Source organism: Bufo gargarizans, chromosome 5, assembly GCF_014858855.1.
Source record: "Bufo gargarizans isolate SCDJY-AF-19 chromosome 5, ASM1485885v1, whole genome shotgun sequence".
Lineage (NCBI taxonomy): Eukaryota > Metazoa > Chordata > Amphibia > Anura > Bufonidae > Bufo > Bufo gargarizans.
In genome coordinates, this window is record NC_058084.1 from 442,259,138 (window position 1) to 442,285,552 (window position 26,415).

The 26,415-nt window shown below is 42.5% G+C and overlaps 1 protein-coding gene across 3 annotated transcripts in view; it reads left to right on the plus strand.

Annotated features, from left to right (window-relative positions):
• Positions 1-26,415, plus strand: part of SPAG6 (sperm associated antigen 6) — a 149,350-nt gene that overhangs the window by 102,613 nt on the left and 20,322 nt on the right. For all 3 annotated transcript variants that reach the window (XM_044293912.1, XM_044293911.1, XM_044293913.1), the window contains 3 exons: positions 2,765-2,938; positions 6,638-6,790; positions 17,349-17,540. In XM_044293912.1, the coding sequence (XP_044149847.1) occupies positions 2,765-2,938; positions 6,638-6,790; positions 17,349-17,540 (519 nt within the window). The remainder of the gene's footprint in view (positions 1-2,764; positions 2,939-6,637; positions 6,791-17,348; positions 17,541-26,415) is intronic.

Here is a 26,415-nt window from a genome sequence, read left to right on the forward strand (position 1 = left end):
TATAGAAGATATAAATTTATGATCTGCAGAGCAGACTTATTGGACATTAGGAGATACACCCCATTTGACCCAGTCTATGACTAAATGTTGCTAAATTTACAAACAATTGAATTGCATTGTCAAGCTGGTTTTTAATTACTAGTTTCCCAGTATACATTTACATGTTAAATGGAGATCAGTGAGATGACGGAGACATGACTGCTGCTGGTTCTCAGTCTATTAAACATTTATTACATACGTGATTAAACCCACTGTCCCAAGAGAATGTACAGTATGTGTAGCTGCATTTGGCTTCGATCACACGGTTAGTATTTGGTCAGTATTTATAAGCCAAGACCAGTAACGAGTACAAAGCACAAAAAGGCACAAACCTTTCCTATATACTTTTCCTCTGCAGGCTTCACTCTTAATTTTGGCTTACGGATACTGATGAAAAACACTGACCAAATACTGACTGTGAAAATGGCCTGAGGCTTCTTTTACACACAGATTATTATTATTATTTTTTTTTTTACAGTTCACATGCCGTTGACAGAGCATGCCATTAACCCCAAAAATGCAGTGCAATTGAAAAAAATACTGCACAAAAAAAATGCATGTGTGTGATGCATTTCAAATTTCCCACAGACTTGCAGCTAAGGGTACTTTCACACTTGCGGCAGAGGATTCCGGCAGGCAGTTCCGTCGCCGGAACTGCCGTCCAGATCCGGCAATCCGAACGCAAACTGATGGCATTTGTCAGACGGATACGGATCTAATGTATTGAAATACATTATCCATACTTATACTTCCTTCAATAAAAAGACCATCGTAAAAAAAAAAAATTAATACCGGATCCGTCTCTCCGGTGTCATCCGGAAAAAAGGATCCGGTATTTTTTTCAGCATTTTTAAAGGTCTGCGCATGCCGGATCCGTTTTGCCGGAACACTTAATGCGGCACGAATACACTTCAATGTAAATTAATGCCGCATTCGGCATTCCAGCAAGTGTTCAGTATTTTTGTCCGGAGAGAGAACTGCAGCATGCTGCGGTATTTTCTTCGTCCAAAAAAAGTAAGAGGGACTGAACTGATGCATCCTGAATGGATTGCTCTCCATTCAGAATGCATTAGGATAAAACTGATCATTTTTTTCCGGTATTGAGCTCCTGTGACGGAACTCAATACCGGAAAACAAAGCCGCTAGTGTGAAAGTACCCTGAACTCTTGAGTTGCCCTTTTGTTTAAAAAAAAAACAAAAAAAAAAAACATTTCGCCAGACTGGGCAGAAAAAAAACTATGGGTGAATTTTTCATTAGGGTAATATTTGAAGTCAATACGTCAACACTCAAGCACAACTTTTTACTAAATTTGTTAAATGTTGGACACCGTTCGTTCGATAAATTTGGCTCATTTTAATGTTTTTGTCTTAGAAATGCTATCCCCCCCCCCCCTCCCCCAACTGCACTGAGTTTGTGACTTTTTTTCACAGTGATAAATCTGGAATAACACTCCTAATAATATAGCTAATTACGTCCACTTTCCCACCTTCTTTTCAAAATAGCAAGTGGTGTAAGGGCACCTTCACACGCTGCAGATTTTTGTTACAGAATTTTCCGCAGCTGAAAATCCGTTCCATTCATCGAATTGTGGATTTCAAAAAAATCCAGGTGCTTTTAGCCCCATTCACATAAGTGGAACAGATTTTTAGTCGCAAAAACCCTAAAGCCTGTATCACACAGGTTGATTGAGCAAGCGATTGTCGAGAGGGGAGCGTTCCCTCCCGGCAATCGCCTGCGAGCTACTGGAGGAGATCACTGCTATTACATGCAGAAATCTCCTCCGCAGCATGAGGAGGAGCGATCACTATGCCATCACTCGTCCCCATGCTGTCTAGTGGTTTGCCGACGGCAGATCATAATTAGACAGCGCAATCTGCTGCCGGCAAACGATGATTTGTAAGCATGCTTAAAAATCACAATTGCCGGATGAACGAGCTTGTTCATCGGGCAATCGGCGGCAGTATTACACTGCAAGATGATCATACGAACGCTCGTAAGCGATTTATCTGCTGAAAAATCGGTAGGCGTAATACAGCCTTCACAATGGAAAAACTATTTTTTGCGCAAATAAGTCTGAAAAGTTGCAAAGTCCCAGTTTATGACTTTTTAGTGACTGAATTCTGGAGTCTGGGGCCTGATAAATTCTCTCTATGTGAAACCAGCTAATAGGGATATTCTGAGATATGTGAATGAAAAAAAATGTATTTCTATGAGTTTCTGGATCCTTGTGGTTTTCAATATCTGTGCTTGCTGTTATTCAATAGGGACCTTCATTCTTTACTCCTGGATAGAAATCTGCCCTTGAGATGTGATGATCACACAGGAGTTTGGCTCGTAACTGTTAGGGTACGGCCACACGCTCAGGTTTCTGCATTCAGTTTTGGAAGTCAAAATCAGGAGTGGATCATAAAAAGAGAGAAAGAATAAAGGACAGATACGGCTTCTGGTTTTTTAATTCAGTTCTGGCTTTGTCCTCCAAAGCTACATGCAGAAACCTGACCGCGTGGTCGCACATTTAGAGTACAGGTATCAGAGCTGCGTCCTGTATGTTGTGTGTCTGTTACACGACCAGGGCAGGTTTTTATCCAGTAACGTTTTGCATTGAGTGACTGCAAGCAGAGATTTTTGAAACCCACCGGGACTTGATGCAGAAAATATTTTGGATAATTGTAAAACTTTTTTTTTACACAATGAATAACTTGTGACATTGTGTCTCCGTCACAGCGGCAGGTGCTTTCTGCCTTAGGTCAAATATCCAAGCATTCGGTGGATTTAGCAGAGATGGTGGTAGAAGCCGAAATCTTCCCAGTCGTCCTGACATGCCTGAAGGACCCGGACGAATACGTCAGGAAAAATGCAGCCACTTTAATTCGAGAAATTGCCCGACACACACCCGAGGTAACTGCATTGCGAAATGGCAACGTGCGGAGTTAATATATAATTCAGGCTGGATTAATAGCTGCACTCGGAGCTGGGTTGAGAGAGTAAACTACAAATTAAAACGATACCTTAATCCTTTTGCACGTGAGTCATCGTCAGATGAATTAGCATGCGGGATATTTAAAGCCTTTCTTTTGTCGGCCGTCACAGTAGTGTGACTCAGCAGGACTTCTGTGGGCTGCGGTGAAGTGACCTGTTGCCCTCGAGGGGTATTGCTAAGCTGATATCAATTGTTGATTCGGCAATGAATGTCAAGGGATGTGATTATCATCTCAGTCAAGATAGATTTAGTTAGAAACCTCATATATGTTAAGCTCATCCTTCCTTATCATAGCCACATACACATATGACGTGCAGCTCTATGAGATGTCTCAGCAGTATAGAGACCATTTTGGAACCCCCTCCCCCCTATTCCTTACTGCCGGCTTTTCACCGAGATTTCCCACAAATTGGCACTAAACAGTCTGTCGTATGTTGTCATGAAGCATTAATGCTGCGGATAACCAGCCGGCATCCAATTGTGACATCTTGCAGATGCATAAAAATCAGCGCTTTGATCATACGCCACTAGAGGCATATGTTATTTGTGTATAAAAGGCAGATCTTAAAGGGAATGTGTCATCAGAAAATGACTTATTGTTTAATTCAAGTATTTGTTAAACTTTTTTTTTTTTTTGTAGAATCTCTGGGGAAAAAAATTTCAATTATTTTTATTTTTTAATACTTCACTATATATATATATATACACCCTAAAATCCTGCCATTTTTGCACAGACCAGTAGGACTAATATGTTATTTGTGTTCTGTACATATCACTTTTCAGCAGTCATCTCATTATCAACACAGGATCCACCATTCCGAATAGGTGACATCACAGCTTATCTTCTCCCTCTTGACCTCTCTACAGGTCACAGAGCATGCCTAGAGAACGCTCCCAAGTCAATGAGTCCCCTCCTGTCCGTTGTGTCTATGGCCCACATGGCTGCTGTAAAGCATACCTCTAAATGCTTTTAACAACCGCTCAGACAAGATGGCCTCTTCCATAATCATGTACATGAAAAAGAAAAAAAAGAAAATCAGAAATTAAAAACATTTCATTGGCAGAAAAAATAGGTGACCCATGCGATTAATGAGCATCGATACCGAAGAAAACCATTTTGTAGTAAATTGTAGTAAATTCTGTACTGTCAGGTTATCTGTTTCCATCAAAGACCAACATGGTGGCCATTACAAATCCCACATTGCCCACTTTCCTACTTCTGAATGGCAAGTCTGCTTGCATTTGCAGTGATACATCCTCTGATTTACCTTATACCTAGGTAGATTTGTTGATTTGGGAAGGCTGACAACCCCAAATAGTCCAGGAACTAATATCGGTCATACACCAGATAGCTGCGGGCCAAACGAGCACTAGGCGGAGAGCTGACTCCCCTGTAAATATGCCTGTGCACTTCCCCTGAGCATGCATGTATATTTTAATAAGGAGATAAGTGACAGCCAGAAGTCGGAGGCGCTGCGTATTTACAGGAAGCAACAGATCTGGATTTTAAAATGTAGTCAGACTGTCCCAATACACCTTAAAATCAGCAGGATCCTTTACAATTCTATGTGTATGGCCGGTTTTCTATAACTGTGGCCGAATGCTTTTTCGCCACATGACAGAGAAAGAAGACTTCACTTTACGATAATAATAATTGTTAGTTATATAGCGCCAACATATTCCGCAGCCAGGGGCGTAGCTATAGGGGAAGCGGCTCATTTGGGACCCGGACCAACAAGGGGCCCCTCAGGAGGAAGGTTATTGTCGGGGCCTCCTGAACAGTATTATACAATGACAATACATACAGTGACACTATAGGAAACGGACGGAGCGGCTGCTGGGTCTTGTCTAAGAACGCAATCTTGACTTGCCACAGGATTGGGGGTTGCACATGAATTAGGGGTTGTGAAGAAGTAGCGGGCTTAATGGCCTGTTTAAAAATGTGCTGTGGGGCCCAGTCAGTTTTACTGACGCCACTGTCTGCAGCGCAGTCTGAGTGCATGGCGTGTGGCGGATGCTGATAAATCGGGTTCAGAGGAATAACTCTGAAGGGAAGCGGGGACGCTGAATGGAGAAGGGTTAGATCAGGGGATGCATTAGTCTAACCTAAAAAGATGTGTTTTTTGGGAGCGCCTGAAACTGCGAATGATATAAATTAACCTAATTGTTTGGGGTTAGAGGGTTGCAGAGAACTGGGGCGGCTTGGTCGAAGTCTTGGAGATGGGAGTGAGGTTCAGATTATGGTGGATGTCAGTCGTAAGTCATTGGATGAACGGAGGGCACGGGTAGGGTGGTAGACAGAAATGAGGGAGGAGATGTAGGGGGTGCGGCACTGTGGAGGGATTTGTGGGTGAGAGTGAGAAGTTTAAATTGAATTCTGTGCTGTATGGACAACCAGTGCATGACTGGCACAGGGCAGAGGCATCGGAGTAGCGGTTAGACAGACAGATGATCACAGTGATGAGGAGCTTGATTTGGATTGTTAGTTGAGTATGCACCCTGCTATGTCATTCAATGTGATGTAATCATGAGAATGGAGGTCCTGTGCCGTCCGCATGAATGGAGTAGCAGGTTGAATATTCCAATGGACAGGCGCTAACTTGGGTAAAGGTGGGTGATGCAGATCCTCAGTCTGCCGCAAGGTCTTTTGGCTTTGCTGCAGTAAAGGGGTTGAGAGACTCCCGCTCCTGCTCTAAGCACCAGATGTTACTAACCGTTCTGATTCCTGGAGCAGTCTCCTGTCCTACAGCCAGGGTTAGATGAAGCTCCGACCCCATCTGTGAACCCTCTGATTGCTGCAGTCCATGACCGTAGCATGATTACAGGGGACACGCCCAATATGACTGGGTCACCGGGTTAATACATTATAAGTTTAAAGTATAAGTTCAAAAAAAATAAATATATATATATATATATATATATATATATACACACACACACACTCACCCAGCACCAGTTTCTAAATGTAAAACAGCTTCCGAGCTGTCTTACAATTAGACCTTTTTCTACGCTCCCTATCTATATCCAAAGTTTGTGTACACCTAAACAACACCTAAAAATAATTTAAAAAAAATTCTGCATAAAACAAGATCTCATACAGCCATGTCAATTAAAAAAAACTAAAGAATTATGGCTGCTGAAATGCAGAAAGGCAAAAACTGAAAGAAAAAAACAACTGGTCAGTAAAGCTACTTCACCCGGCTGATAGCCGCATTTCCTAAATCGAACGTAGTTCATGTCAGGTGAACTCGCAGCATCATACTGATCTATGTTGCTGTGAGTTCTGTTCACATGAGCAGCCACGGCCACATGAAAGCAGATTTCTTATTCTGTCTGACAATGAAAATGTTAATCTTGATGTGATGAAATAATGTTTTTGTGCTTACCATCTTTTCCCACTGTTTCTCAACCACACAGCAGCGCTGCGAACGCTCACATGTTCAACAAACGGAAAGCTAAAAACAAATCAAAGAAACCCCAAACCTCACACTCCAGTGCACCATATGGCATGGATGTCAGAGATCTTCATTTTAATTGAATATTTGTAGGATGCGTACTTATTGTTTTCTTTTATTGCCTTTTATTGCTAAATTGTAACTTACGATCTTTAATTCCAGCTGTCCCAGCTCATAGTCAATGCAGGAGGAGTGGCCGCTGTCATAGACTGCATCGGGAACAGCAAGGGGAATGTGAGACTTCCTGGGGTCATGATGTTGGGTTATGTAGCAGCTCATTCCGAGAACCTTGCAATGGCTGTCATCATCTCAAAGGTTAGTTCCTGGCGAAGAACGTGCTCCTTGCTTATATTACATTGCCGATTTCTCCCTAATGAGGGGAATAACGCACCATGTTACAGTAGCTGTTATCTTCTTACTTTTACCTTTATTTTGCGCCGTGTATTACCAGAACAACGCAGCTGGTGTTTGCTTCACTAAAGATGTCTGCTGTCGGATCTACTGCTCCAAACGTCTTGGTGCCAGACTCGATTTGCTACCTGACCTGCTGTGCACCAGTAATGCAATACTTGTTTTGTGCGTGAGTCATGTTGACTTTGTGCATACTTTGGAGAATATAAGAGACATTTTAAAGAGGGTCAGAAGTTAGAGCAGTCAAATTTTTTGGCACTTTCAAGCGGGTCAGAAGTTGGAAATGTTTTTTTTTTTTTATTTATAATATATTTTTATTTAGCATAATTACCATACATTCCTTATCGGACGTTTTTGATTGTCATTTTTCAGTTGGCAATTATTATTTTGTTAGTAGGTCATGGCAGTAATTGCAGGGTGTCCACCAGTATGACTTCACGTCTGGATGTTCACCTCAGTTGAATAGGAAAATGTCTGTCTATTTTTGTATGCAAAACAGGCTCAGTGGCCACACTTCCTTCCTTCCGTCTGACCAATATGTATGTGGCTGTTATTTTTGTGTGGAAATCCACTTTTTTACAACGAAATGTGGAGCAGGGAGAAGTATGTTTCTGGATGGTCTTCCACTAGCCCGCTCTAATACTGCACCATGAAAATAAACATATAAATGGCAGGTAATCCAGGGACCACTGTTGGATCCAGGGATCATCCTCATCTCCTTGAACTCTGAGGCTGGAAGGCAGGTTATGCCTGCTCTTAAAGTCCTTCTACCTAATGTGCGGGACAGATGTCACCCGCTAGCTGCACCTTCTGTTACTAAGCTATTCATTACTATTCATTAGGGCAGTGTTCCCCCAACCAGCTACCTCCAGGTGTTGCAAAACCACAACTCCTAGCATGCTATGTCTGTGAAGACAGGAAGTTGTAGTTCTGCATTAAGCCACAGGTTGGAGAACACTGCATTAGGGATTCTTTCATATTCCCCTTTAGGTAATTACAGTGAGATTTTAGTTAAAATTCCTAATAAACCCATATAATTAGTTAAAAAAAAAAGAGCCAAAAACAAAAAGTTTTTACAGATACACTACAGCTCAGGATAAGAGCTCTGTCCTCCAATAAAATGTGAATTATAACTTTTTCAATAATATGCAGGGGATCAGAGTTTCTAATTCCATGAAGTTTCTTAGAATTCCTAGACTTCCTTTACGACAGTCCTTAGTCTATGAATAGCTCGTAGATATCCTATGGTCTCATAACCTTTAAAAATATTTTCTGAGATTTTAAAACAAATGACCTATCTTTTGGTTAGGTCATCAGTATCTGATCAGTTGGGGTTCAATACTCAAGATCCCCGCCGATCAGCTTTCAGAAGGCATTGGCGTCACCAAGCACAGCGCTGTACATTATATAGTGGCCGTGCTTGGTATCGCAGCTCAGCCCCCTTTACTTCTATGGGGCTGAGCTGCGCTTAGACTATATAATCGATGAACGTGATGTCACTGGCTTGGGGAAAGCAGCAAGAAGGGCGTGGTGCTAATGCGAGCACCGCAACTTTCTCAAACAGCTGATTGGCACAGGTCCCGGATAGCAGACTCATACTGATGGCCTATCCTGAGGATAGTCTTTGAAAACCCCTTTGAGGGTCCATTCACACATCTGCAATTTCGTTCCACAGTTTGCCGAACGAAATTGCGGACCCACTCATTTCTATAGGGCCGCACAATATGCTGCCCAGATCTGGAATTGCGCACCCGCACTTCCGGGTGTCTGCAATTCCATTCCCGAAAAAAATAGAACATGTCCAATTCTTGTCCGCAATTGCGGACAAGATTAGGCATTTTCTATTAAGTGCCGGCGATGTGCGTGTTTTGTGGATCTGCAAAATACACACGGAAGTGTGAATGGACCCTAACTTCCTTGAGGAATTTGATATTCACCACAGTCCTGAAAGTTATTATCCAGTCACTCCTCATGTAAATGGGAGTGGTTCCTATAGTATTGCTTTAGGGCTTGTGGAGCCCACGCCCGTGCTGTGGACCGCAAATTGCGGTCCGCAATGCTCGGGCACCGACCGTGGCCCAGCCGCATGGGGATCGCGGACCCATTCACTTGAATGGGTCTGCGATCCGTCCTTAGTATATTATGAAAAGGAAGCATCAATTTTAACCAGAAGGGAACTTGTCACGTTGACCGTGGTGTCTGAGCTGACTGCAGCATGTTATAGAGCAGAAGAAGCTGAGCAGACTGATTATATAGTTTTATGGAAAAAGATTCAGTAAAACCTGTATTTCATTAATTTAAATTCCTGCTCATTCTGAGCTTTGCAGCCAGTCGTGTGCATGAAGACTAGGGGAGTACATTTTCAAAGTTGAATATCATCGGTAAGCTGTCTCTGTGTCTGCAATCTTTGGGACTTTTTAAAGGGGTTTTTTAATTCACTTTATACCCCCTGTTAGACAATTCTGAGGGGGGTCTTCAGTTCATGATTCTCTTCTATAACCAGTGTGAAGAGTTATTACAAAGAGTCTCTCTCGCTCTGGAGGACCTATCCTGTCCTGCATTAAGCCTCATTCACATGTCCATGTCCGTGCTCAAATCCGTGAGCAGCTGGTCAATGATGCATCCGTGAAGGATTCGTGTTGGGTGCGCGTGTCCGTTTTTTGCTGTCCGTGTTTCACTGACGCTGAACAGCTTTTCTTAATGATCCGCGAAACACGGATGGTATCCGTGGTTTTAATGGACCCATAAACTATAATGGACGTGATTGATCCGTGAACACAGGAAAAAATTACGTATGCATCCTTGCTAAAAACACTGACCCACGGACCGTGGTAACACACTGATGTCTGAATACATACATTAAAGTGAATGGGGATGTGTGCTGTCCGTGGAGAATGCGTAGAGCACGCGTCCGTGAAACACTGTCGTGTAAATGAGGCTTTACACAGAACACCCACTGATTTGACTGGGCAATATGCAATGTAAAATTTCTCCTGTGGTGGCGCTGCAGGGAAACTGAACACTTATTGCTTGGTTTCCCCACAGATCAGTTGATCACTGGAGGTCCCTGGATGGGGGGGGACACTGTGCGATCAGCTTATTCTCAAGGGACCTGTCTATCAAAGAGAAGTCAATTTAGGGCTCATGCACATGACCGTATGTATTGTGCAGTCAGCAAAAAACATGGATAACATCCGTTGTGCATTCCGTATTTTGCGGAACTGAACACTGGCCCCTAATAGAACAGTCCTAATCCTTTTCTGTAATGCGGACAATAATAGGACATGTTCTATATTTTTGCGGAACAGACATACAGAAACAGAATGCACACGGAGTAACTTCAGTTTTTTGGGTTTCATTTGCGGACTCATTAGAATGAATGCTTCCGTATACTGTTGGCAAAAAAAAAAAAACAGAACTAGACACGGAAAGAAAATACGTTTGTGTGCATGAGCCCTTAGGATGAGCTTAGCCTGTGGGTACTTAAAGAGGCTATCCGGTAATTTACATTCATGACTTATCCTCTGGATAGATTATCAATTTTGGATTGCCAGGGGCCCGACTCCTGTGATCCCCGCCGATCAACTGTTAGGCCCCTTTCACACAAGCGGGTTTTCCGCAAGGGTGCAATGCGTGACGTGAACGCATTGCACCCGCACTGAATCCTGACCCATTGATTTCAATGGGTCTGTGTACATGAGCGTTGTTTTTCACGCATCACTTGTGCGTTGCGTGAAAATCGCAGCATGTTCTATATTCCGCATTTTTTCCCACAAGCAGGTGTGGATGCGATGCGTTTTTCACAGATGGTTGCTGAGAGATGTTTATAAACCTTCAGTTTTTTATCACGCAAGTGAAAAATGCATCAAAACGCATTGCACCCGAGTGGAAAAAACTGAACGCAATCGCAGACAAAACTGACTGAACTTGCTTGCAAAATGGTGTGAGTTTCACTGAACGCACCCTGAACGCGTCCGGACCTAATCCGTCACGCTCATGTGAAAGAGGTCGGCGCTCCGTGAGCGCAGAGGCTTTTTTTCCTAGGCCATGTGACATCGCTGTACCTCAGTCACATGGCCTAGTTGCAGCTCAGCCCCATTCAAGTCAATGCTGCAATACACAGCGCAGCCGCTATATGATGTACAGCGTCCCCCAGAGCTCTGGTGAGTGCGGTGGCTCTGGCTCGCTGATCAGTGGGGATGCTGGGTCTCGGACCCCCGCCGATGAGATGATCGATGACCTATCCTGAGAATAGGATATCGATATCTTTACCTGGATAACCCCTTTAATGCGACAGGGGGGTGTATTTTCGTAGGTCCTCGCTCTTGCTGAATCCTGCGGACTGGGCCGTCTGGCTAACAGGAAGCCAGTGTTTACCAGGCAGCTCTGTATTTTAATAGACGTTCTGGCTGCTAGCGACATTTCTTTTCACTGCAGCTTAAGATTAGATAACCGTAATATGTCCTGGTAATTAGCTTATCGGCTGTAAATGAAAGAGCCTGACGGAGCTTCTGCTAATTTTTCTTAGAAATCGCCGTCTCCCGTACACTGCTCCTCCGGAATTCGGTTAAATCCCCTGTAAATGTTGCATTTCTCATACTTCATGTCTGCCTTTTCCCAAACCGCTCATTACGCATGAAGACAAGCAGTAGGTCTCTTGTTGTGGCACTAGAAATCCCAGCAGGCCTCGCCAACCTCAGCCTGCAAGTTGCTTGCTACTTACAATAGACCATTTAGTCCTTTGAAAAAAAAATAAAATATCAATCTTTCCATATTCCCCAGTGCATCTTCACAAGTAGAAATGGAACAGCTGCTTTTGACGTACAGGTGGAAAGTGTAACCCTTCAGGTCTCTGATGGGCAGGGATTACCATGCACGGCGCAGAACGGGGGCACTGCCTGTAATTGCCATTAAATTGAATTGCTTTAAATCCTGATCGCATTAGCACAGGTTGAACCAGTTTCATCTGGCAGGGTTTACTCTTGTAACCAAGTCACACACACAAGGAGCAGGATGCAAAAAGGATCACTTTTTAGTGCAAGAAACAAGCATGACCGGGATAGTCGACCTACAAGGTGGCCATTATATCTAGAGATTTTCTCCATGAAGCAGAGCCGTCACCCCTCCTGACTTATCCTTTTTAATACATAGTTGTATTCTCCATAGAATAACAGATCATTATAACTATGCATTCTTCTTTTCTCTGTTATTCCCGCTATAAATTTATGGAAATGAATTTCCAGCAGCCTGCCGTAAAGTCCATCTGTGTGTTACCAGTAGGGGGCGTGTCCCTGACAGTTTGACACTGGTAGCACTCATTTGGATGTTGTCAGACCCCGGTGCAGGGAGATGCCCCAAGCTGGACCTTTATTGTAGACTACTGGCAATTCATTCATAAACTTCTAGCAGGAATAATAAAGGAATGGCACAACATAGTTACAAGAATAGATTCACCAGTATTGTTATTACATGGGGAATGCAAGTAGTTACTAAAACAGACATGTCAGGAGAGGGGACGGCTCCTCTTTAGGGGTGCATTCACACAACCATATGTATTTTTCGGTCCACAAATAATACGTATGACGTCCATGTTACATTCGGCTTTTATTGTGGAGCCATTGTAACAATGCCTATTCTTGTCAGCAAAATGGACAAAAATAGGACAAGTTTTATCTTTTGTGGGGCTGCAGGACATACGGATGCAGACAGTACACGGTGTGCTGTCTGCATTTTTTTGCGGCCCCATTGAAATGAATGTGTCCGCAGCAAAAATATGGTCGTGTGAATGGGGCTTAATAGAGCACCGATTAACTCTATTGACTTGTCTGTTTCAATATATAGTTGTATTCCTCATAATATAAGAAGTCATGATCTAGAATTGTTATAAGTCTGCAGTGTGCTGTTCTCTAGTATACCTACTAGAAATGTATGAATACATTTACAACTAGGTGGCGGTATACCCCCCCTACCCATTCAGATACTGTCCAATAATTGCTGACTTTGTCATACTGTGTAGGTCTACATCCCCAACTGTTAACACCCAGTTAAAACGTAATCATACATGTTTAGAACGCATAATAGAGGAACGGCACAGTTCCAGAATTATTTCATGGGGGTGCATGTAATTATTAAAACTGACATGGCAGGAGAGATGATGGTTCCTCTTTATGGGCTGATTCACACCACCACACATGGTCTGGGAAACGCTACTCATGTGTCGGTCGCATCTCCTGGACTCGCCACGGTTCCCCTGACTCGAACTGACTGCATCATAGACCCGCGATCAGATGTGAACTGACAGAATGATAAATCACCATGATACAGACAGGTCAGATCCGGGGAGCTGTGGTCAGTCCGGTAGCTGTGTCCAACACATGGCCCGTGTTTCCCAGACAGAGCGTGGTCATGTGAGCCGTATTCACACATAGGGGCGCAGTTATTAAGACCAACGTTGTAGATGCCGGTCTTAATAAAGCCCCATAGCTGGGAGCGGATCTGCCGAAGTTATGAAGGAGGCGCACTATTCACAAAAATAGTGTGTGAAGGAGGCATAAATCGAACTCGCCAGGAAATAAAATCAGTCCTATCACAGCGGCCCCCCCCCACACCACATACAATGGGGCAGATTCACCTAGACCAGTGATGGCTAACCTCTGGCACTGCAGCTGTGGTCAAGCTACGACTCCCAGCATGCTTCATTTATTTCTATAGAGTTCTGAGAACAGCCAAGCAAGTGTACATCTTGGGAGTTGTAGTTTTACCACAGCTGGAGTACCGGAGGGTAGCCATCACAGGCCTAGACAAATCGGGGAAGTCTGTTTGGAGTAAGATGTGCCAAATTTATTAAATCAATTTGGTGCATCTCCTGGCATCAGAAAATCAGATCTATGGCAGCTATGAGCTGGCATACATGTGAGCTATAATTTTACGTGTTTGTGACGTAACTTATTTTTTTATAATAGCTGTTGGTTTTCCCATAGGCTTCTTTATAAGATACAGAAAACAAAATACTGATATGTACAGAATGTTAGGATATAATAAATGCCACCAAAAACTCTTATGAAACACCATGAAAAATAGTTGAAGTGTGTAGCATTTATACAAGCTGGCTAAAAAAAGATTGCGCCAAAACTGCACATGTCTGGTCTTAGTGTTAGAAACACGCATGTGTATTTTTTTATAAGTAGCAAATTAATCAACACTGAAAAACATTCTGAAGAAACGTATGAAAACTGGTTCCACGGTAAGAATTCTGGACTTCAATTAATGACTTCAATTAGTTTGTTTTTTTAAATCGTGTGTGTGTGGTCGGGCGCATACCGGTATTTTTTTTTTTTTTTTTAGCATTCAAAACTATAAAAACTTCAAAAAAGTAAGCATTTTAATAGGATTTTTGCTGCCATTTTGTTAGTGTTTTTGCACAAGCAGTTTTTTTATGCTGTTTATAAGCCTTATTGAAGACCCCAGGAATGGCCAAAAATACTCACCAAAAAGTGCTGTTTGTGTGAAGACCAATGACCTTTTTTGGCTTTGAAAAAAATGAAAACACGCTGGTGTGAATCTGACTTTTTAGTGGGTTTTGTTTTGAAATAATTCTATTAAATAGAGAAGGCAGGATGGCGCTGTTTTTCCTTTTCCCACGTGAGGATTCTTCCCACTCCAAAAGAAAAACCCAAAGGAAATCCACTAAAATGTGATGTTGATATGTACCTTGTGTTTTTTTTTTTTTTTTTTGTTTTTTTTTAGTTAATACAACTATTTTAAAAAATATAAGGAGGCAAACCTGAAGAGTCACACTAAGGACTTTGTAATTTTTTTATGAGCAGACTCTTTAGTAGGCTACATAAAAATATCATTGTCTATGGAACCCGCCTGAATTTATTTTTTTCCCCACCCTTAGACTGGTGTCACGCATAGGTTGTTTTTTTTCCCCTGACATTTTGAGGAGTATTGCAGTTTTTGATGCACACATCTACGGTATATATTTTAACACTTCTGCCTTTTAGTGGCATTTTTGGAACAATTATTGTTGCAAAAACGCCAGCTCCAGATGTTAGCTGAAACCCTAAGGGGAATGTGAAATGCAGGACATGTGAGTGTTTTTACTGTATTAAATTTTTTTGCTTTATTTCCACTTGTGGCATTTTTAGTGCTTCTTGTGTTTATTAAAAAAATGCAGGATATTGAAGCACTTTTTTCAGGTGATTCTGCCTCTTTCTCTATAGAGCAGACATGCTCAACCTGCAGCCCTCCAGCTGTTGTAAAACTACAACTCCCACAATGCCCTGCTGTAGGTTGATAGCTGTAGGCTGTTTGAGAATGCTGGGAGTTGTAGTTTTGCAGCAGCTGGAGGGCCTCAGGTTGAGCATGCCTGCTTTAGAGAAAAAAAAAAAGCCCAAAAAATTACCATTTATACATTTGTTTGGATGGTATTTTTAGTGGCAAAAAATGCTAGCCCAAATCTGTGTGTGTAGCCTGGTTTCACATCCAGCGGTTTCTCCTGAAGATGGGATATTTTTGTGCAGCCAGATGTTACATTATAAAGCGCGCTACATACATTGGGGGAGGGTTATTTAATTTGAAAATGGGTGCATTTTTAAGTGTAAAAGGTGTATTAGACACCCCGATCAGGGAGATGATTGTCAGGAGGGAAGCGTTCCTTCCCAGAAATCGCCTGCTCATCGGTGGAGGAGACCACTGCTATTACATACAGCGATCTCCTCCGCAGAATGGGGACAATCGATCGCTAATGCCTCGTCCCCATGCTGTCCAGTGGTTTGCCAGCGGCAGATCTTAATTAGACAGCACAATCTGCCACTGGCAAGTGCTGATCTTTCAGCATGATTTGCTCGTTCATCGGGCAATCGGCGGCAGTATGACACTGCAAGATGATCGCTAAGGAGCATTCATACGAATGTTAGTTAGCCATCATCGGGCAGAAAACCTGCCCATGTAACACACCCTTAAAACTTCTGTTTTGAGCTGGTTCTCCACTTCTCTGCCACCCCTTAACTGTAAGAAGATTGGGACACTTTTTGCGACGTTTTGAAAAGTCGCCATTGATAAATCAGGTGTGAAACTAACATAGCTAAGTACTCTCACTATCCCGTTCCAGAGTGAGTGGTGTAAGATTGCTTTCACAAGTGGCGAAAAAATCCACCAGAAAATAGCCCAGTGTGGACTTTTACAATGGTTTGTATTTGGTGCAGATTTTTACACGTGGAATAGGATGCAGAATTTTTTTTTTAGATTTTTGTGAAGATTACATTCCCCATTGAACTGAATGGAGACAAAAGCCGCAGGACATCATTATTTATGCAGCAGGATGCTGTTCCGAGGCACACTTATCAACCACACATAATAACATTTATTTTCAGGTGGATTTTTCCACCACATATGAAGGTTTCAGAAATTGTCGAGCGCAAAATGAGATAAGCGCAAAAAGTCACCAAGCCGCAGCGCATGCGTGCCTATGTGTGATCCCATGGTCACGGCCACCATACAATTATGTATTAGAATACGAGCTTGCTGCCAACTTAATTTTTTTTTTTTTGTAGTTTTCTTTTTTCTAAAATGTTTTGGTAGTTTAATGTTTTGCTGTGTTTTTGTTTTTTGTTGTCTTTTGTTGTGTGATCTTTGCCTTCTGTAAAATGCCGCACGTGTGGTAGAGAATTTTGTGCAGCTTGTTATTTAATTGATGCTTGCTGTGGGGCGCGGGCCCAAAGTAGGCCTGTGCATGCTGGCCTTGTCGGAAAATTGTACTTCACTTCCCCCAGTGAAGTAGCAATTCGACCAAATTCCGGCTGTATCACACCTTTAAAAACTCGCACAATAATGAATTGAAAAACTGTGCGCCATCATAGCCACACACTCCAAACAAGCCAAACCCTCTAATGGTCGAAAGGGCTCAAAAACCAAGCAGGGAAAAAGTCACAAAACCCACAATAAATGAGACGAACAAACAAAGGCTTTCAAAAGTGTCACAAAATACACCAAAAAACAGGCGCAAACCATAATAGTAAATGACCCCCATGGTGTTTTTTTTGAGAGAGGCCTTAAGCTGCTTGACAATACCCAGTGTGTATTTTTCTAATAACGTGTAATCACCGTCACGGCTCGAGCCCGACAGTAATTTCTGCTCCTCGGCCTGGAAGGAAAAACCATAATGCAACAATATTGCTCACAAGCTGTATAGACCGGAATAATCACGTTAATCTCTATCTGAACGCTAATGTTTAACCCGTTGTAGCCCAGGACTCGTGTTGCTTTTGATTACTGCAGAGATTATTGATGGGGGCCTGGCTATTTTTTTATTTTATATTTTTTTAATTTTTATAGTTTCCTGCTTATTGGTTAGCAAGACAAAAGAAAATGACATGACTTGTATCTAATGCGCTGTTACTTGTGAGATGGCTTGATATGCATTGCTTTTCACTAAGAACAATTGCGTTGAACCTTGCAGGGGGTCCCTCAATTAGCCATCTGCCTGTCAGAGGAAAGCGAGGATCACATCAAGGCAGCTGCCGCTTGGTCCCTTGGCCAGATTGGGAGACACACTCCAGAGCATGCACGTGCTGTCGCTGTAGCAAATGTATTGCCAAAGCTCCTGTCTCTCTACATGGACACCGAAAGCTCAGAGGACCTTCAAGTCAAGGTAAATGGCCCTTTTTACTTGCAGCCGCCGTATTTAGACCATATTAATCTATTTCCTCCCTTGTCACAGGCGGACAAGGGCTTCTCCAGATTTTACTGCTGTCTAATGACTGATGGTAGCGAGCATGGCAAACTCTGGCCATTTATCAAATTCTATAAGGCCGGTTCAGTATGACTAGAACCGCGTATTCCTCTGCCTTTTTTGCCTTTTTTATCACCACTTTGTTCCCTTTGTCAGTTTGTGCTCACACTTGTTTGTGGCGAGTAATTTTTATGTTTTAATTGATAGCTTATTACAAATTTGAAATTGTCAGCAATAATTTTTTTTATTTCATGTGGAAAAACAGAATCGAGGTGTCGGCACACAGTTTTGGCGTTTTCTCATGTTTTTTTTTTAATGCAATAGTATAAGCAATAGTCAAAAAAAAAATCCATTAAAAACACAACACACACACAGTTTTTTCAAACTGGGAAAAAAACTGATTTCTATGGGACAGATATGCCAGAAAATTAGGAAAACATGCCACACCTTAGAGGAAACTAGTATTAAAAAAACAAAAAAAACAACCCTGACCCCAAAAATGCACCTCACAGGTAAATTATAAAGAGCCACTGCCAAATCACCTGTTTAAGGGCTCGTTTTTTTGCGGTCCTTATACGGAACATTTCATTTAAATGGTTAAAAAAAACGGAATGTACTTCGTATGCATTCCGTTTCCGTTTAAAGATAGAACATGTCCTATTATTGCCCGCAAATTACGTTAAGAATGCATCCGTATGTATTCCGTATCTGTTCCGTTTTTTGCAGAACCATCTATTGAAAATTTTATGCCCGGCCCAATTTTTCTATGTAATTACTTCTGTTGCCATGCTTCTGTTTCCGTTTGCGATCCGCAAAAAAAACGGAAACCAAACGGCAAAACGGAACGGCTACTGAAACAAAAAACTGAAAAAATGAACCATTTTAAACGGACCGCAAAACAGTGAAAAAGCCATACGGCTGTGTGCAGGAGGCCTTAGACAGAGCGATCTGCTGCCGGCAAATCCAGATCTTTCAGAATGCTGAAAGATCTGGACCGCCCAATGAACGAGTGTACACCCGTTCATCGGGCATTTAGTGGTGGTGTTAGACTGTCAGATGATCGCTAACGAGCATTCATAAGAATTCTCATTAGCGTCTATCGAGCAGAAAATCTAGCAGTGATATACCTTTTAAGATCAGCGTTAAAAGCCAGTCTTAGTAAATGTGCCCCTGTGTGCAAGTTAACATGTATGGAGGAGATTGAAGAATTAGCTACTAGATGCCTCTCATGGGATTCTCTCTGTGACTGGAGCCATACATGGTATTGACTGTGCACAGAACGTGAACGTAGACCTGTCGGTTCCCAAACCTATTGTAATTGCCTAATGCATTATGATAAAAGCATCCACCATTGTGTTGAAGAGGTCGTATAAGGTTAGAGAAACACGACCGCTTTCGTCTGGAAACCCCTTTTGACCATGGGCTGTGTGTGACGCTTCAGCTTAGCCTTATTTACTGGCTGCAGTACTGGACACAGCCCACGGACACGAGGCGCTGGTTCATTTTTTTTTGTAGTGTTTTTTTTTTTTTTTTTCTAGTCTATAACCGAATTACATTGTTTCTCTAAAAAGCTGTTATTTTTGCAATGGCTTGAACTGACGACAGGTGATCTTTTAGAAAAAAAAAGCAGCGTGAGACGCTCGGGGTTTTAGCTTCTTGTCTGCAAGCGCTTGTCTGCTGGCAATAATTTCTTGGACCCAGTTTCTAAACCTTCCAGCCTTCGAGGGATATGGCTCTGCCTTTTATTTTTTCAGCCTGCAAGTATGCAATATTATCAATGCGAAACAATATGATATCTGTTATTCTTCTGGCGTCCTGAAGTAAACTGTTTTATGAAGGCCTGTGTCCTGTATTACATTCCATTACGTGTGTGCTTTGTGTAGGTTTTTATGAGACATATGTTTGAATTCACATGCACATATACTGATTAGATTAATCTTTTTGCTGTTTCATTCAGTCATCCATCCGTTACTGTAAGAGAGAACGCAGACCCTTATTATTTATAATGCATTAACCCCCCCAAAGGGGGAAAAAAATAATAACTGTAATGCTTACGCAAGTATTAGTATGCCCTCTTCTGGTTGTTACAGCCCGTTCACCTGTTTTTAGGGAAATCTGTAAGAGCTGGGTACAAGCCACAGCAGGATCGAATTATTTAGAACCTCATCGTTTACGCAGTCTTCCTTGCCGCCTGGTACATGCACACGTTGCGTATGACATGCGTTTTTTTCTGTGCAGATTTTAGTGCAGAGAGACTGCAGCGTAATACAATGCCAGAAGAGTGAATGAGATTTGCCAAATCTCATGTACACATTGTTGGTCATTCACTTTACTCCGGTCTTAGATTTCCCCCTACGCTGCAGTAAAGTTTTAATAATCTATGAAGAGGCACTAGCTGGATCCGAGTTCGGTTTAAAGTTTTAAAGTGGTTTTAAAAATCAATAACCGAAGTAGTCAAAGAAGCAACGCGCGATTTCCCGAATAACTAACTTTGGCTCATCGGAGCCCATACATTCTAGTACCGGACGGAGACGAATCTCCGTACAGTATTAATCTGAATATATGAATGAAGCGACTTCGGATGTAACATCCGAAGCGCCCTTCGCTCATCTCTAAACATAACGTTAGTAAATTTGCCGGAGCAGTACATGGCCCCTGCCCGCCCAGCTGAACACAGAGCAAAGACGGCCTTGCGACTAATTATTGTCACACAGCCTCTCAAAAAAGCGACTTGCGACTAAAAAAGTTGCAAGTCCCTTGATAAATGACCCCCATTGGGGCAAAAAAAAAAACACATTTTAAACTGACACCAAAACCACCGCAAAGGATAATTTCCCCCTTGATTTAAACAATAGGTCACTTTGTGATGACACATGGCCGTAATGTGACAGTCGGGGGCATCTCAAAGCTGTTTACTTACTGGAGATTTTTTTGCGTTTTGGGAGGAAATGTATGTGAAGCTAACCATTACCCCTCCCTCTAGCATTCATCCTCGTCCTCCGGCGGTCTCGTGCTGTACGTGTGGTTTTGTGAGTGGCAGCCCTTACTGTCTCTGCTTAGCCTTTGAACACACGTCTGTCCAGAATATTCCTCCCCCGGCAGACACCTGGATTCAATTCCACTGTACACATCTCTAGTGATTTTGGTGGTCTCCGCTGCGTTCCCAGTGGATACATGTCCACTTAATTAAAACAACCACTTTATTTGTCAAACCTCTGAGCAGTTGTCTCCATCCAGCACTGAAATAACAGGCTGTTCTCCATCATGTTTGGTTGTGTTAGTGAAGCCATGTGGGACGTGGATGCATTGCAAGCACAGACTGACGGCAGGCTCTCCCATTCACTATAATAGGACTCAACATACCTCACTGGGGGTCATTTACGATTATTTTTATGCCAGCATATGGCGTAAAAATAGTCGCAAGATCCTTTTTTGAACACCCAGGCAACAATATTTTGTCTCATGGGGATTTTTGCGCCGTCCTTGTGACTTGGGAGTGGCGAGGATCTGACGGGGGCTGTGACGGCGCCAAAGAACCCCCCCACCCCCATCATTTACTATCTTTTATACCTGGAAACAGGAGTAAAAGAGGAGTAAAAAAATACTCCAGGCAGCGAGCCTTATGATAAATTCGGCACTTTCTCCGCCATCGCAGGGGAGGAAACAATGACTGGTGTAAAAAGCCTATCTTTGTAAATGACCCTTTCTGTTATTTACTGTCTTCGCTTGTATGGCACTAACATATTCCACAGCCCTGTACCCTCCTGGGGCTTACAATTGTTAGGGTCTATTCACATGTCATGGTGATGCTGTGGTTTTTGTGCCAAAAATGCTGCCACCGTGAAAATTATTTTGTGGAAAATGTACTGTCCTCAGCACTTTCCAAAAAGGTGTGTGGTGTGAGACGGGCCATCGGCCACAGCAGATTTATGATCATTTACTCCAGTTCTCTGCCATAAATGATGACCGAAATATGTGCCAGCTACGAGCAGACATAGATTTCCTTCTAGGCAAATGGACTGCTGGTGGACGCACTTAATTTATAATGAGGCTTGCGCCTCGTCATAAATTAAGCACGTTCTCAGGAGGTGCAGGGGCTATCAATACCGGCATTGAAAGTGCTGATCTTCATAAATCTCGTCCATGTGTTTTATGTGCAGCCCTCATTACAAATGCCAAATGTTTGAATCTTTAGAGTCATCAGGATGGGTCACCAATATCAGATCTTTGGGGGTCCGACTCTTAGCACCCCCACCGATCATCTGTTGCAGCACTCAGGCAATTGCTGCGGCATCTTCTTCTGCCTGTGACGTTACATGGCCTTTGCGCAGCTCTGTCCTATTCAAGTGAGGCCTAGTGATTTGGTCAGCATTTGATCAGTGATCAAATGCTGGTATGTTGCGGGGCTTCACTGCAGATTTGCAATGTAGAGAGTGAATCTGCTACTAACCCGAAACATTTACACAGCCAAAAAAAAAAAAGACCATTTTGGTGGATTCCAGAAGATACATTTTTGAAACCACCTTTGAATATTTCTTTATTACAAGTGAAAATTAGCTTATAAACTTAGCTTTAAGGTTAGCTTCACACTCGCGTTTGGTGCGGATCCGTCATGGATCTGCACAAACACATCAGTTCAGATAATACAACGTCTGCATCCGTTCTGAACGAATCCGTTTGTATTATCTTTAACATAGCCAAGACGGATCCGTCATTGTATTATCTATACCATAGCCAAGACAGATCCGTTTACTATTGTGCCGGATTGTGTCATAGAAAACTGATCCATCCCCATTGACTTACATTGTGTGTCAGGACGTTTGGCTCAGTTTCGTCAGAAGGACACCAAAACGCTGCAAGCAGCGTTTTGGTGTCCGCCTCCAAAGCGCAATGGAGACGGAACTGATGCAAACTGAATGCATTCTTAAAGGATAAGGATCCGCTCAGAATTAGTGTTGAGCGAACTTGTGTTTTAAGTTCGGCGTCTAAAGTTCGGGTTATCGAAGAATAGTGTTATGGATTCTACCACGGACCATAACTTGGTCCATGGTAGCGGAATCCATAACGCAAATCTTCGATAACCCGAACATTAGACGCCGAACTTAAAACACAAGTTCTCTCAACACTAATTCTGAGCGGATCCTTATCTACTCAGAATGCATAAGGGCAAAACTGTTTTGGACCGCTTGTGAGAGCCCTGAACGGATCTCACAAACGGAAAGCCAAAACGCCAGTGTGAAAGTAGCCCAAGTTGTGTAATATTCTAAAGAGGAAAAAAAGAGAATATTTTTACTCCGGCTTTTGGCATAGAAATGGTCACAAGACCCTTTTTTTGGACACTTGTCGCACGGACGATTTTTGCGCCGTCCTCGCCACTTGGCAGTGGCGGGGACCGTGTTGGGGTAAAAGAGGAGTAACAACTACCCCAGGCGCACGGACTTACGGCTGTGTGCCGAAATTTATGATGAGGCCTCGTCACCACCAGCACAGGGGCGAAACAAAGGCTGGCGTAAATTACCCCCCCAATATGTATATGAGGATAAAATATAATTTCCACTGCTGTCACAAGCTTTGTCTGAAAACAGGTAAATGGCCTTGAATTATAATGCATGTCCAGTATCTGCCCGATATTTGGCCGAGGAATCCTTTTAAATAAACCCTGCTGTTCCCCCTCCTTCGCTCTTCTTGGCAGGCTACTCCCAGGCTTATACCAAATAAGCAGCTGGGATTTATTTACTATGATTAAGAAAGCATTTGAAAGAGGATATCTAACATTTTTAATACAAACATTTTAAAGGATCTTTTGTAGCCATGAAATGATTACATTTTGCTTCTTTAATGTCTGCAGGAGCAACGTATGACATTAATTTACAGATATCTGCACAGAAACTGCTTGCTAGTGGTCGATGCACGTCAGGCATTAATAAGCGAAGGCAAACCAGGCAGTTGCCTGGGGCTCTACTCCCATTTACCTAAAGCAGTTTTGGCATACCAAATTTAAAGGGGTATTCCGGATAAAAAAAGAGTTTTACTCAACAGGATAGAGGATAAATGTTAGATCGGTGGGGGTCCTACCGCTGGGAACCCCACGAAGCATGAAAATGAGGACCCCATAACCCATGGAGACCTTCCTGAAATGGACAGTGCGGCTAATCGGAATGCGCACCCGTGGCATTCTTTTTTATAGGAGTGCCGGAGATAGAGTACAGTGCTTAGCATTCGTCTGGAAAACATGCAGCATAAGGCTACGTGCACACATCCGTATGTATTTAGCTGTCCCCAAAATGCAAATCCACAAATAATACGGATGACGTCTGTGTGACATCAGTGTTGCATTCATTATTTTATTTTTTATTTTTTGCGGATCCATTGTAACAATGCCTATCCTTGTCCACAAAACGGACAAGAATAGTAAATGCTCTGTATTTTTTTTGGTGGGGCTACGGAATGGACATATGGATGTGGACAGCCTATGGTGAAATTAATGGGTCCAGATCCTATCCGCAAAAAAAAAAACACAACGGACACTGAAACAAAATACGTTCGTGTGAATGAGGTCTAATCCAGTACCAGGAAAGTGTATAAGATAAGACAAGTCTCATGTACACGTTACTTTTTAATTCCGTGCGGAATTTGACCTGCTGTGCGGATTTATAAATCTGCAGTAAATTGTTTGTGCAGTTTTTATTTTTTTGTAAGGATTTTACCCTTTGCATTGCAAGAACGAGATCTGCGGCAGAACCGCATCAAATCTGCACCAAAAACCACAAGTAACACAAGCGTTTTTTGATGTGGAAACGCGCAGAAATCCGCACAGCTGCATCGGTTTGCAGGTACCCTAAAGAGGTTCTCCAGATTTTGTACTTTTTAACATTTGAAGCTCGGCCAGTAGCCTTCTGGTCCCTAACCTGTACTTCCAAATGGCTAGGGTCACATGTTCTGCTGCAGCCAGTAACTGGCCTCAGCAGTGACATGTCCCCAAGCGGGACAGCACTTGGGAAGAGCATCCTGCATATGGCCGCTCCCAGGGAAGTTTTCAAAATAATAGAAAAAAAAAATCAGTTAGTGGTAGATGGTAAAATCAATACACACACAACCCCTGGGAATGAATACAATTTATACACACTTTATACGTATTAAATCGCACACCCCAATAAAAAAATGTCCCATACACCATCAGTGCCTCTCATCTGATACAGCCAGTGAGGGATAAGAGAATGCCACACTCCTCTTAACCTCTTTCCCCTCCTCATCCAGTGATGAAGGACCTTCAAGAAGGCGCCCCAGGACAAAAGCTGAGGCAGCCCCCCAGAGTGATCCCATATGGACCCTACCTCCTGAGGATTATCGGCCTCAAATTCCTAAGTTTGTGGGCAGGTTGATACTGTAGGCTTCACAGAAATTTATATATATTTTTTAATCTTTTTACTTTAGGATTTAATAAATGTTATGATGGCTCAAACTAATTTATACGCCCAGCAATTTATTGCTCAACATCCAAAATCACCATTTGCTCGACCCCTGATGTGGACCCCAGTAAATGCAGCAGAACATATGACAATTTGGAGGGCTCGTGCTCCATATGGGCCTTGTTAAGAAGCCAGTAATTAAGCAGTATTGGAGGGCAGATATTTTGTACCAGACTCCAATTTACTGTATGGCCAGGACCCGGAATTAATTTAATTTGATTCTGAAATTTTTGCATTATAGTGATAATGCACAGTGCCCACCCCAAAATGACCCTTGATTTGGCCGTTTATTTAAAATTAGGCCAGTCCTTAACCACTTTACCACCAAGATTGCTGAGGTGTACACCCCCCCCCCCCCAAAAAAATAATAATAATAATCTGCATAGTTGCATTCCATTTTAAAGTAAGATTTGCAAGTGGAGGCAACCAGTCCTCCTCACATTCTAGGACAGGTTGCTGTTGGTCATTTTAAATTATTCCCAGAGAACCCCTTTAAAATTTATAAGCTGTCCCAGAGTACACCCACAGGTACCAGGTTTAGCATCCTGGATTACAATAGACGCATGGAAGGGGTTGATCTTTAAGATCAAATACTGAAAATGTACAATGCCATTCAGAAAATAAAGTTTTACGGAAAGATGGCTGTAGGCATTGTTGAGATGGGACTGTATAATGCTTGTGTGTTATTAAATTTTCAGGCTAGGCTGGAACTTTCCTTTAGTTTCAATAGGTGGTGATCAAGGCCCTAATTTTTCAGGAAGGGGAGGGCCCCAGTACTTCTGGAAGTTATTGTACTTTTTTGTACTAGGACAACATTTCCCAGGTGAAGTTCCCCAAATAGTAAGGAAGGGAAGGACCCACAAAACATGCTGAATATGTTCCAAAAGGGGGATACAAAAGGACAACATTTATCTTTGTGAAACCTGGTGTAACACATATCCACGCAGTAATAATTCAGTCCTTTATCTGCCCTGTATTATTACCACCTTATTTTGCTCTGATATATTCCACACAACTTACATGTTCACTTTTAACAAACCACCACACATTGATTTCTGGAAAACTCCGGTGGGGTCAAAATACTCACCACACCCCTCAAATTCCTGGTGCGGTGTAGTTTCCAAAATCTGGTCATTTCATGGGGTTATCACTGTAAGGTACCTCAGGGTATCTTCAAATGTGACATGGCACCCGAAAACCATTCAGGCAAAATCTGCCCTCCTAAAGTATATGGCACTCCTTCCCTTCTGAGCCCTGCGGTGTGCCCATACAACTATTTACGACCATATATGGGATGTTGCCATTAGAGATGAGCGAATTTCATG